Source organism: Natator depressus, chromosome 11 (assembly GCF_965152275.1).
Source record: "Natator depressus isolate rNatDep1 chromosome 11, rNatDep2.hap1, whole genome shotgun sequence".
Classification (NCBI taxonomy): domain Eukaryota; kingdom Metazoa; phylum Chordata; order Testudines; family Cheloniidae; genus Natator; species Natator depressus.
Window position 1 is genome coordinate 22,813,943 of NC_134244.1, and position 13,182 is coordinate 22,827,124.

General features: G+C 37.8%; 1 protein-coding gene across 1 annotated transcript in view; it reads left to right on the forward strand.

The window, feature by feature from the left end:
- ARHGAP15 (Rho GTPase activating protein 15) overlaps nt 1-13,182 on the forward strand; it is a 465,551-nt gene that overhangs the window by 76,339 nt on the left and 376,030 nt on the right. The window contains exons 3-4 of the mRNA XM_074967296.1: nt 8,040-8,114; nt 12,092-12,153. Of these exons, the coding sequence (XP_074823397.1) occupies nt 8,040-8,114; nt 12,092-12,153 (137 nt within the window). The remainder of the gene's footprint in view (nt 1-8,039; nt 8,115-12,091; nt 12,154-13,182) is intronic.

Genomic DNA, 13,182 nt, shown 5'->3' on the forward strand with positions numbered 1-13,182 from the left:
GGATTGACCCAAATTTAAACTAGGATCTGAACATTTTTGTATTCTTACTCCTATTGACCAAAGCAGCTGAATAAATGTGGTTACATCAGGAGTAAATTGACTGTTAGGATGCTGATCCAGACTAAGCCCTGATCCTGTAGAGTACTCTCTTTTCTACTAAGTTTCCTTGATATACAATATGTATCTTTATAAGCTTGAATATGAAGGAGACCCTCTCAGTGTGGAAAAGGTTTATAGGACTCTGATTTATAAGTGATCAAGAGGTCAAGGGAAACAAAATCATTATCATTACTCTCTCACACTCAAGAGATCTGAACTGAATATAGAGGGCAGGGTGCTCGAAGGAGACATGCAGAGGGAATGTAACACAAACCTATTTTTTCTTGAATGTACAGATTCTGGTGACAATATGTAATATACTCAAATGTGTGAGGACTGTGAAATGGTTTCCTTATTAAGTGATGTACCGACAGATTCTGGTTCCTAGCAGGCCCACAAAAGTTCCCTCCAGGAAAATCCCTGTTCCTTTGCAGAGAGGTCTTAGTCACTTCCATAGCACTGTCCCTCTACCTCCTATGGATCCTGTGCAGCCTCTGTTCGTGGGAGAGGGGAAGGCTAGGAACAGCATGGGGAGAGGTGAGGGCAAGATTCAGGTGACATATATCATTCCTCCCTCTTCCCATGAAGCCACGTGGAAAAGGCAGGACGAAAAGTTAATCCAGCCTTATGTTGCATTATGATTTCCATCACCCTCTCTACCTGGGGGAATTCCCCTCTCCACTTTACAGGGAGTCCCTAGAGCAGCAATTGCTGGGGATAATCCTGACAGGGTGGCTCCAGTGGAGTTCTCTTGGAGTTATGCTATGAGGAAATCTGGGAATGCTACAAGGGCCGTGGAGCTGGTGCTGAAGTTATCAGACCCTGGGGACTTGCTGATTCTGGGGAAAGTGCAGGAGCCATCTCTTAATAGTGTGGGTCATCCTCATTGGATGGAATGATTAGGGATGGAATTCTGGTGAAATATTCCAGATGAGTAGGAGGGGGCAGAAAATGCCATAGAGGATCCCTTCACAGAGGTGGTGGTTTGTTCCATAACCCCTAAGAATGTGTCTTAAACGTTAAAAATATATTTTATTTGGAACCCAATAGTAAATTTAGATGCTTCAGTGTTTAACATTTGTCCATAGATGGTGCTATTAAGAAATTGACTGTAAATTATCGTACCTCTCTGTCTAGGAGCTGCCCATCTCTGTGGTATCTGAGTGACTGGAGATGAAATGAATCGGTATCATTGAATCGGTATTACCTGCCCTTCCTTTGTTGTATGAAGGGAGTAACAGAACTTTATGTGGCTAGTTTTGTATTTGTACAGCAAATACAAGCTGCAGCTGGAAAGTTCAATCCTGCAATGTGCTGAACATTCTGGCCCTGATCCAGCAAACCACTTAAGCACATGCCTATGTGCGTTCCTGGATCAGGGCCAGAGAGCTTACCAAGTGCAGTCCCAATTTGGGGTGTTTACAAGGGATTCTCCATTATGGAAGTTACAATTTGATTTTGATGTAGTAAAATAATAGACATAACCCCTGGAGAAGTCCCTTAAAAGGGAGGTCAAAACTTGGAGAGAGTGAAAATATCCTTGCAGAAAACTTACTAAAACATCCAAAAAAATCTCTTTCTTGGTGGCATGAGACAAGCATTTTTGAGGAAATTTTTATAGTGGCAAATCATCTTAACTCTGTTAACCAAATCACAGTTGGGAAATCCTAGTGGTCTGCAGGCTGAGATTCTGGCAATATGCTGCAAGGTAAGGTTGTTGGGTGAATAATTCACAGTGAATAATTTATTCAACAAATTTAATCTCTTTTTCTGTTTGCGAATTATCCACAAACCTCTTGCAATTATCTGGAATTTGCTTGTTCATAATTATTCAGCAGATAATTCTAGGTAATAATTCTTTGTAGATTGTGCTTGAGCAGTTTGTTAGGAGAAGTCCATATTTGAAATCCCAGCTGTCTTGGTTAGTTTTGGTTAGACACAAAGATCAGAGTATGCTTCTGTTCATTGCCAAAATGAGTCAGATTAGAATCAGATTTCTAGTGTGAATACTGAGTCCCAACGCCCCTTTTTAGGATCTGGGTCCTGCTGTGATAAAAGAATAACTAGCAACGAGCTGCGTTTTGCTAGGATTGGTTTATTGGCACACAGAGTGGACCCCCAAAGCAAAGCATATTATTTTCAGAAAACATCTTGAGAACAAATGGGAGCACACAAGGAAATTAAATTAGAGATCAAGTAATTGTAAAAGTTCAGGTATTTTATTTACATTGAATTAATTATGATAAATAGTAGTTGTGAGGGAGTTATCAGTTCCTGCTGGGGTAGCAGGCATATTTTACCGCATATTCTGTGTGTTTACTGAAAGTATGACACTGGATCATTTCTTGGATGCTAGAATAACTCCAGCAGTAGAGGGATACCCTTTAGCTAACTGGGGGGAGGAGGGGAGAAGAAGTTGCTGAGGCTGAATTTAACAAAACCAGACTTGCCCACGGACTTGCAGGCGCTCACTGAGTGGAGTTTTAATGCTGCAGGTGACATTGTTGCTGACTGAAGAATGTTCATCAAATCAGAAAACTGCTGATAAGATAACTTTCCTTGAGATTCCTTTTAGAACTACTCTTATAAATCTCTGCCTTTCATAACACACTATGGGATGAGATAGAGGTGTTATGACAGATACTATTTATTAGGTTCAGCTTGACTTTATTAGGATAATGGGGTGCGTGGTATTGGGATGGTGAATTCCTAAATCATGCCCCTTATTGTGTACCTATAAAACAAGAATATCTTGGAACCAAATTAATGTAATGTAGCCTTCTCTAGGTGCATGTGCACAACTCTTATAATGTGCCCCTTACCGTTGTTAATAATCACTTAGATTTTCAGTATTTTACATAAAGCAAAATTGGGGATTTATTTGTAAATTTTGTTTCCAGAGCAGCCCTGTGTCAATCAAGTGGTCCTGTTCAGAACAGATTCCTACTGACTATAAGTATATTTGGGAAGCAGTGATGTAATGTGACCAGTAAACTGCTTTAATAGATGGGATATTTACAAAATATAAATATTTATGTTCTGACGAGTTTTTAGACAAATCTCCTCAGTATGCCTTTACTTCTGTTGGGAGTTTCTGTCAAGATGCTTCGATTCAGTTTATGGAGATCTGAATAAAAGAGTGGCACTATCCCTAAACAAAATGCTCTCCAGGAATTACAATGAATAGAAAAAACTTTGTTTAAAGTTTTCTTTCATTTCATTTGAGAGCCAGATGTTTGGGGAGATTTCTAATGAAAGTGTTGGTTTGGCTTGATTCACTATAGAGATAGGCCACAGGTTCAAAGTCTAGATCTAGATTCAGTTTTGGGGGCTGAAGGAGGTTCTAGTCTGAATTACATTGGAATCCACCATTAGTACTTGACATGATTTCATATTTTCTACTTTTACTTGGGTCTCATTTCCACAAAACTACTAATGTATCTATCATTTAATAAATAACAACTAAGAGTCCCTTTCTCTCTTAACACACATGCAGCTTCCATTAATGTTTCTGGTGCTGCATGCACAATGAAGGTTTTTAATTAATATAATAATGGGACAAGGAAGTCATCTATATCTGGAACTGGCAATTGTTGTTTTGCTTTCTGGAAATCTTTTGAATGCAGTATCTTCTGTCAGTCTGTTTGTCTGTCTTCACTGCAGAGGATGTGTGGGAGATACCCACATCAGAGCTATCCTTTTTGGGAGACAGATCTGAAGTACTATCCCATATTGATGTATTAGTATAAGAGGTTTTAGAACAAATTGATAAATGCAATAGTAATAAGTCAGCAGGACCAGATGGTACTCACCAAGTTCTGAAGGAACTCAAATATGAAATTGCAAAACTACTAACTGTAATATGTAACCTGCTGCTGAAACACGCCTCTGTACCAGATGACTGGAGGGTAGATAATGTAATGCCCATATTTAAAAAGGGTTCTAGAGGTGATCCTGGCAGTTACAGGCCAGTGAGCCCAACTTCAATACCGGACAAACACTTAAATAAACATGATTTGTTGGGGGAGAGTCAACATGGCTTTTGTAAAGGGAAGTCCTGTCTCACCAATATATTAGAATTCTTTGAGGGTGTCAACAAGCAAGTGAATAAGGATAATCTAGCCAATATAAAGAAAAGGAGTACTTGTGGCACCTTAGAAACTAACAAATTTATTTGAGCATAAGCTTTCATGAGCTAAAGCTCACTTCATCGGATGCATGAAGAAGGACTGAATGACCCATCCCAGCTGTGGATGTACTCCAGAGACTTGATTTGAACCTGCAGTTTATTCTATAACTGCTACAAGCCTGAACCAAGAACTTTGCCATTACTGTATGTAATTGATTCCATTTAACCAATTCTAGCTCTCATCTATATTTCTTTCCTTTTATGAATAAACCTTAGATTTTAGATTCTAAAGGATTGGCAACAGCATGATTTGTGGGTGAGATCTGATTTGTATTTCAATGAAGTGAGCTGTAGCTCACGAAAGCTTATGTGCAAATAAATTTGTTAGTCTCTAAGGTGCCACAAGTACTCCTTTTCTTTTCGCGAATACAGACTAACACAGCTCCTACTCTGAAACCTAGCCAATATAGTGTACTGGGATTTTCAGAAAGCCTTTGGCAAGATAATTCACTAAAGACCTTTAAGGAAACTAGGTAGTCATGGGATAACAGGAAAGATCCTTTCATGGATTAGTAACTGGTTAAAAGACAGGAAACAAAGGCAGGAATAAATGGTCAGTTTTCATAACAGAGAGAGGTAAATAGAGGGGGTCTTCAAGTATTCTGGGACCTATGCTGTTCAATATATTCAACATAATGTCCTGGAAAAGGGAATGAATAGTGAAGTGGCAAAGTTTGTAGATGATACAAAATTACTCAAAATAGTTAAGTCCAAAATGGACTGCAAAGAGTCACAGAGGAATCTCATAAAATGGGGTGACTGAACAACAAAATGGCATATGAAATTCAACATTGATAAATGCAAAGTAATGCATGTTCGAAAAAATAATCCCAACCTCACATATGTAATGGTAGGTTCTCAATTAGCTATTACTACTCAAGAAAGAGATCTTGGAGTCACCATGGTTAGTTCTCTCAAAACTTCAGCTCATTGTGCAACAATAGTCAAAAAGGTTAACAGAATGTTAGGAACTATTAGGAAAGGGATAGAAAATTAGACTGAAAAATACAATGCCACTATATAAATCCATGGTGTGCCCATAGCTTGAATGCAATTCTTGTTGCCCCACCTCAAAAAGGATAGATTGGAACTAGAAAAGTTTCAGAGAAGGGTAACAAAGAAGATCAAGGGTATGGAATGGCTTCCATACAAGGAGAGACTAAAAACATCAGTGCTGTTCGGCTTAGAAAAGAGTGGACTAAGCAGGGATATGATAGAGGTCTATAAAATCATGAATGGTGTGGAAAAAGTGAATAAGGAAGTATTATTTACTCCTTCCCATAACACAAGAACTAGAGGTCACCGGATTAAATGAATAGGCAGCGTGTTGTGAAGACCAAAAATATAACTGGGTTCAAAAAAGAACTGGATGAGTTCATGGCGGAGAGGGCCCTCAATGGCTATTAGCCAAGCTGGTCACGGACCCAACCTTATGCTTAGTGAGACCCTAAACCTCTGTCTGTCAGACTCATGAAGGGGAATGATGGGGTGAATCACTCAAACTGCTCGGCTCTGTCCACTCCCCTTGAAGCTTTGGTATGAGCCACTGTTGGAGACAGGTGTGTAGATGGGCAATTGGTCTGACCCAGCACGGCAGTTCTTATGTTCTTTCTCTCTCCTTCCCACATCCCATTCTCCACATGCCAATCACGGTTTTGGGGAAGAAATTGAAGGATGCTTCTCCCTTCTCTTTCTCTGTCCATTCATTCTGCCTTATTTCTGGCTGCTTCAAGGTATATCCGAACCAATCTTGTCCATTCTCTTTAGCGTGTGTCAGGCAGCATGGAAAGCATTCCCCTTATCGCTGCTGTGGCCATTGTGCCCAAGTCCAGAGCAAAAGAAGCTCTCAGATCAGTCCAGTGGATGTCCCAAGAGTGCTATGCAGGGCCACAAAAAGCCACATTTTAATTCTTCAGCCACCCGTTGAATATTGCTTGGCTATAAAGTAGACGTTCGGGAATAGTGGTGTATCATTTTATGTAATTTGGCCGAGAGAAAATAATATTTTAAAAACATCATATAGCAATATGCCTTGTTATATGTAAAAGAATAATTAGGTGTGGAGAGAATTATATGACCTAGACCTGAATAGTTTAGTTATATGTCTTGTGCAGTATATAGTCTCCAGATTTGTAATGCTGAAGATAAAGAAAAAAAGATAAATTGAATTAATTTATTTTGAATTTATACACAAGCCTCTGTTTGCATTAATACTAAGTTCAATCCAAAATCTAAGTAGAAAGAACACAGTCTTAGAAGTTCTCTCAATAGCATCAGCAAATCATTCTTGTTTACCCTACATGCTAATAAAACAGAAACATGACACTCCTGAAAACAAGACTGCAAAATACAGAAAATGTGGTCTGACATATTTTTCTCCCCAAAGGAGGGACTGCCACTAACTAAAGTATTTCTTATGAAGGCTCGATTGCTTAAGATGCAGAATATTAAGAGAGAAAAACACTTTAGGACACAGCCATGTCACCAGCTGTTACTCACCCCTAATGAAATTGTTAAGTGATATTCTTTATAAATAGGTCAGAGAAACTTTTTGAATTGTGAAGAATGTTTATCTCTTTATCTGAAAGGTTTGTATTAAATTTATAACTGGTCATTCATTAAGCTCATTAGCTCTGACTAGGAGAGTAGAGATTTATCTAGGATATAGATTTCAGGGCTTAAAATGTTAGTGGTTACATATAAACATGAAGGCAAAGTGTGCCGGAAAATATGGGATCATAATGTGGTTAATTGTTTTTTAAGGGAGGCCCTACGGATTAATTAAGAACAGTTGGTAGATTCAGATATTTAAATGTAAACACAATACATTATGGCTTTTTGTTAACTGTGTTTTAGTAGGTAATAAGAGAATGGATTATGGGGAGTAAAATTCAGGCCAAATTTGTTTTTTTTTTCTTGTTTTGGTTCCAACTCCCAACTGTAAATCACCCTCTTTTGTGTTTAAAACTCAATTAAAGCACAACCAGCTTTTACAAAGAGACCTGGCATATCTTTGGGTAACCTGCCTGAGTTTCAGGTTTGTAGGAAAACCTGAATGCAGGTGAGTTTTAGGTTCATTGTGAAAGATTCATGTAGCTCTGATAATTTCCGAGGGTCACGTGTAATGCTTCTGTCAATTACAGTTTTGTACACTTTTCTCCTGGGAAAAAAGAGGGGACTGAAAGAAATTAAGGACCCAATCCGAGCAGCAGAATCAGGACCAAAATATTTATGTAGCTTTCTAGTCATGGAAGGTTGAGGGATAGCCATTACAATTGCTGGGACATATTAGGTACATTAGATTCTTTTCCCAGTTCTAGTCTATCTCCTGTTTCTCTCACTGACTTGTAATGTGGCCTTGGGCTCATCATTAACTTCTCTGTACTTCAATTTCTCTATCTGTTAAATGGGGCTAATACTGCCCATCTTTTAAAACTGCTTTGAGATCCTGTGAATGAAGTGTTCTACATAAGCTCAGAATGCGTATTTATATGCCAGTTGATTTTAGCTTAATTTGCCAGAGTTGCATTGCAAACATTAGGACTAAGAATGATCCTAAAGTCTGTTCATGCTCAGTGGGAACCAGGTTTTCAAAAACTTGATTTTTTATTTAATATATAAAATACACCTATACATACACTGCACATGTCCTGTCAACAGATTGTTTCATTCTAGCTTTACATGTAAACCTTGTTTGATTTGGTACATTTATATCAAGCTGATTCTAAGTTGTAAATTAATATATTTTCAGATATCTCGTCATAGAAGGAATCATTCCCAACATAACTTATTACTCACAGACATCATTAGCCCAAAGGAACAAACGGTAAGCAATTGTATTACGGAATCTATGTGTTGCTTTGCTTATTTACTTTAAATGTTTTTAATGGAAATATAGTATGTGTTGTGTTAAAGATGAACACTTGATGCTCTGTATGCATTAATATGTTAAGGGGGTACAAAGAAGCAAAAATGTGTGGAAAGTTTGTTACTCAATGGAAATTATAATGTTAGAAATGACGAAGCACTTTAGTTAATGATATACAATGTCAATTTGCCATTGACTTAGTAGAACTAGGCTGACATTTCAGCACTACTAATAGTTGGATGTTAATTAACTGATTATATTTCTTTTCCAAAAATTATTAGTTTGGATTAGCAGAATAAGCAAAATTAAGGGAACATACTAGGTGTGAATTTGTTTTTAGTAATGTTTGAGATTCAGTGAAGAGAAAAATATATATTGAGAAGAGTGAAGCCCGTTTTCTGCCTTTGCCCATGCTACTATGTTTTAACTTCCATTTTTGTACATAATTAGTTACCTGTAGAATTTTGCTGGAGAGAAACAGAGGCAAATGAAAAGATTATATTTTTTAAAAGAACATTAATATGAAAATTCAAAATCATCCGAGTATCTTATTTTTATGCTAATTCTTTCAGGGTATTTTGGATTATTCGCTCAACCTTTCCTCAGCTGGAAAGGTGCAGGAAGGTCAACAACTCAAAAACAAATGATGGATATTCATTGAGGCAGAAAGAAAAGAGAGTACTATAAGGACATTTCATGATTTTGTAACCCCATGTCATCCATCAGATGAAGGGCTGAAAGAATAAACTGAATTGTCCTAGAAGGATTTCTGTGAAATCTCATAAGACAAGAAAAGGGACATTAGCAGATGTACTATGCAATGCATGTGCATATATTGCTTTATAGCGTATATGTATATATAAAGATAGAGTGGTACCTTTAAAACCTTTTCAATTGCCTTGGTAACTGAAAAATGTTACTGCAGAATTCCCTTGATATTCCCTGTGCTAATTATGGGGAATATCAATGAATGCTATGATAACATCAAATTATCAAAGACAGCTGTAACATTTTTAAAGGCAATCATTGTACTTATTAAATCAGAATAATATATAAGCAACTACCATATATAGAAACAAGGAGCCTTCTGAATATTACCTGGAGGATTTCTAGTGCCAGGATAAACCATGAGATTTGAATACTAGTTCTTGTGTTTTTGAAATATCTAAGTTAGAACTAGACATCTAAGTTAAAACAAGAGATGGGTTTCAGCTGTGCAGTTTGGATTTGAATTCCCTAGATCCCTCAGTTTGGGTGGTGTATTCATTTGCTGTTCCCGTTCAGGATTGTTAGAGAGAGGGGTCTGAGCAGCAACTTTCTAATCTGGAAATGAATCTTGTTCTTAAATCCTCCAAATTTCAGGATAGGGATTGTTCAGACTGAGTATTGAAATTCAACGTTGCTTCTATTTCTGTTTGAATATAATACCAATCTAGACATAGTGATGGGCAAACCTTGAAATGATCAAAATTTGGGTCTGGTTTGGAGAAGCGATTAACAACTTGTTAATTAGTAAAAGCTTTTCCCAACTGCCATTTCCAGGTGGACGGAAATATTTGGAGAATAACCTTCTCATCTGACATTTAGCACTTCTGGTCCTGACTACACACTAGAAGTGTAAAGCAACAAAAATTGAAGGATGAGAAGGGATGGAAAATGATCTAAGGGTTTGTTACACGTATGATTGAAAAGTAGGAGGATACTGGGGGTCAGTTCTTACTTTATCTAAAATTATCCCCCCTTCTCTAGCTAGATGGAACAATGATGTGATTCTGGCGAACAATACCTGTGGTCCTAAATGTATTTTTTCTCTACACTCCATATTGACACCCAGGGATTTGCATGGAACATCCAACAAGGGATGTGGTAAATTTATAAATCAATATTGGATGTTTTTCTGAAAGATATACGCTAGGAATTATTTTGGGGAAGTTCTATGGCCTGTGTTACACAGGAGATCAGGCCAGGTGATCACAATGGACCTTTCTGGCCTTGGAATCTATGAATGGAATAAGTGCAAGTTGTAAAAAAGGCACAGACAAATTCCTATATGGTCAGATGAGGATGTCACCCAAAATGTTGTCTGTAAGCATACGGATTTTCAGTATGCATGTGCAAACATGTATGTATATGCAGTGTACACAGTACTGTATATTCCAAACTAAAACTCTAATGAGAAACTGAAGTACCCTTTGTGTACCATTGTATACACCATTCTGTTTATATAGTCATATTTTTGTACAGTAAGAACAGACTTGTATATTTGATTTTATAATCCTCCCTTATATACAAAGCACGTTTTCTATTGCTCTAAATAACCCTGCAGAAGGCTAAAGCCTATCACAGTTTTTAGGAAATCATCTGCTCCACCCTGAGCTGTGATAACTCAGCAGAGACTATAGGAAGTTACCAGCATCCTCCTGGGGCATTAGTTCATAATGACTGAAAGTTAAGACAATCATCTTCTAAATCACCAGTCTCCCTTCCTGCACCATTTAGGTGTTCCTTGAATTCTCTTTTCCAAGTACTGACCCGATTTGATCCTGTTTAGCTATGCAGTCTGATGGGTTCACAGGTCATGGTGGTTTATCTGAAGGCCAAAATAAAAGTTTCTTCAACATACACTGAAACAATTGGCCAAATCCCTCAATAAGGTGTGGTTACTTTTTGTTGCACTGCCATCGTAATCTGGCCATAAAATTGGTGAAACCAACCCCTCAATCTCCCAAGTATAAGGATGATCATATAGTGCCATAGATCTGACACAGGAACTCTTACACTATGAAATTTCCTTGCTGCTGATTTAACAAATAAAAGAGAGAGAGTGTGTGCGTGTATGTGGCGGGGGGGTGGGGTGGGAGTTTGAGGAAAGGAGTGAGCCAGAATGCCTCTGTGCTCTGCCAATCCTCAACTGCAATTTTGGCCCCTTTTGAGTGTTGCAGCCTAATGTAATTTAGAGCAGTCCTTAGACTGCTCTAACACCGCACAGGAAGAACTGGCTTTCACAGAGCAGCACCAGGATTGCGGAACTGCAAAGGTGAGGTTTAAATCACATCTACACACACACATTTATGCCCTGGCCAATTTGGCCTCACCGGATGTTCTGGCCCAGTTTTGTAGATACATATAAATTGTGATGTTTTCATCTGTAATTCCAACTCAAGATTGTGGTGGCAGTGATGAGCTACTTACAGAGTGCTTTCCCTAGGTTATATCACTAGAACATTTTGGTACAATTGTAAATTTAAGGACAAATGCTGCCCTCGCATGAACATAAACAATTCCCATTTGAGTGTGACCTTTTAATGGCTGCAAGAGGTGAGGGCCTTTGTATTACATCTCAGTAGAAAGACAGCACCACTCGAATCATAATGCTTTTCTGCACCTTACAAGGGTCTTGATTTAGTACTAACTCAAAGGGAAAAGTGGCACCTATAGGGGTCCACCTACATTTGATAATCTTTTGGAGGTCTGACATTCATATATCTGACCCTAGCTAGCTTATAAGAGCTAAAATTGCACAGCAGAGGGTGCTATAGCTCTAGGATAATATACGTTCTACATACCTTATAAGCAAACATAAAACTCCTGTAGAGGTTTCATATAACTGAAGATGCATTAGTGAACCAATATGATACATTTTAACCAATGTTTCATGTATAACCAGAAACTTTACTTGCACTTAAACAGGTTTTTTTTTTTTCAGATTTAATGTTCAGAGTTTCTTTTCCGTTTTATTACTATATATTTGATTGACATTAAAGATAATTTGCCAACACTTGAAAAGAACTGACCATAGATAACTCAAATAAGAATAAGTGATAAAGTGCTACAACACTAGACGTTCCTATATACAGAGTCTTGTAGCATGTACTAAATAAATTGGTTCATATTAATAAAAGATAGGGTTATGATATAAATATTCTTTCTTGCAGGTAGTGGAAAAAGAAGGATATCTTCTAAAAGCTAAAATTGCAGATGGAGGCAAAAAGTTAAGGTATTGTGCACTTTATGTTGTGTCAATTATATAAATTTTAACCAAAAGTCATATGGGCCATATCATGAATATCAAAAGTGGCCAATGTCTGGCATATGAACCAAATGCAATCCACAGTTTTACTATTCTGCACATGGGTGCTCTCATGTTTAATATGTTGTTGTAGCTTGCTGAGGCTACAGCTCTCAGAATATAGTTGATATGCGCTGCCAGGCTATATTGTATGATGTGACCATGAGCCCTGTTTCCATATTAAAAATTGGGACAGCTGCAATTCTGTTCCATTTTATGCACATTAGGTGCAGCCTTTGGGCTCCAGGCAAATAGATAATGCAGCTTTCAGCTGGACAGTGTTTGGGCACAGCTGGTGTGGACTTCAGGGGTGTGATCTGGACACCCATATAATTGCTGCTTCCATATAGGCACCTAGGGTAAGACTTTTAAAAGCAGTCAGAGCTGGCCTATCTCTGCTGCTGTTGAAGTCAAAGGGAGTTTCACTATTGATTTCAGTGGGAGCAGAGTTAGGTAAACACTGAGAGCTGAGGAAAATCCTATCTCTATAGGTACCTAAATGGCAGCAGAACAGACACAATTCATTCTTCCTTCTTGAGGATTACTAGCTAATTGATATGATATATTATAACATTCTATCTGAAGAAAGATCTACATTTTAAAGTTCCTAACTCTCTATATAGTAATAAACTGTGTGGGTCTTTTGGGTCAGTGACCCAGGGTGTTTGAAAGCAAATATTCTTTTGCCCTTATGCATTGCCAAGATCATGTTGCATGACCCCTCATCATCTCTGAGGCATTATATTTTTTCTGGTAGCAAAATCCTATATACAAAGTAAATTTAACCAAAAAACAAATTGCTATACAGAAATGATCAGAACCGACCAAAACAGAGACATTCAAAAGTAAACAGAAGGTCTGATTGAGCTTTCCTGTAAAGCTGTATAAAGATGGAGTAAGACCACTGACATGTCTGTCTTTCTGTCATTCTCTGTTGTCACTCCTTGGTTTTGGTTT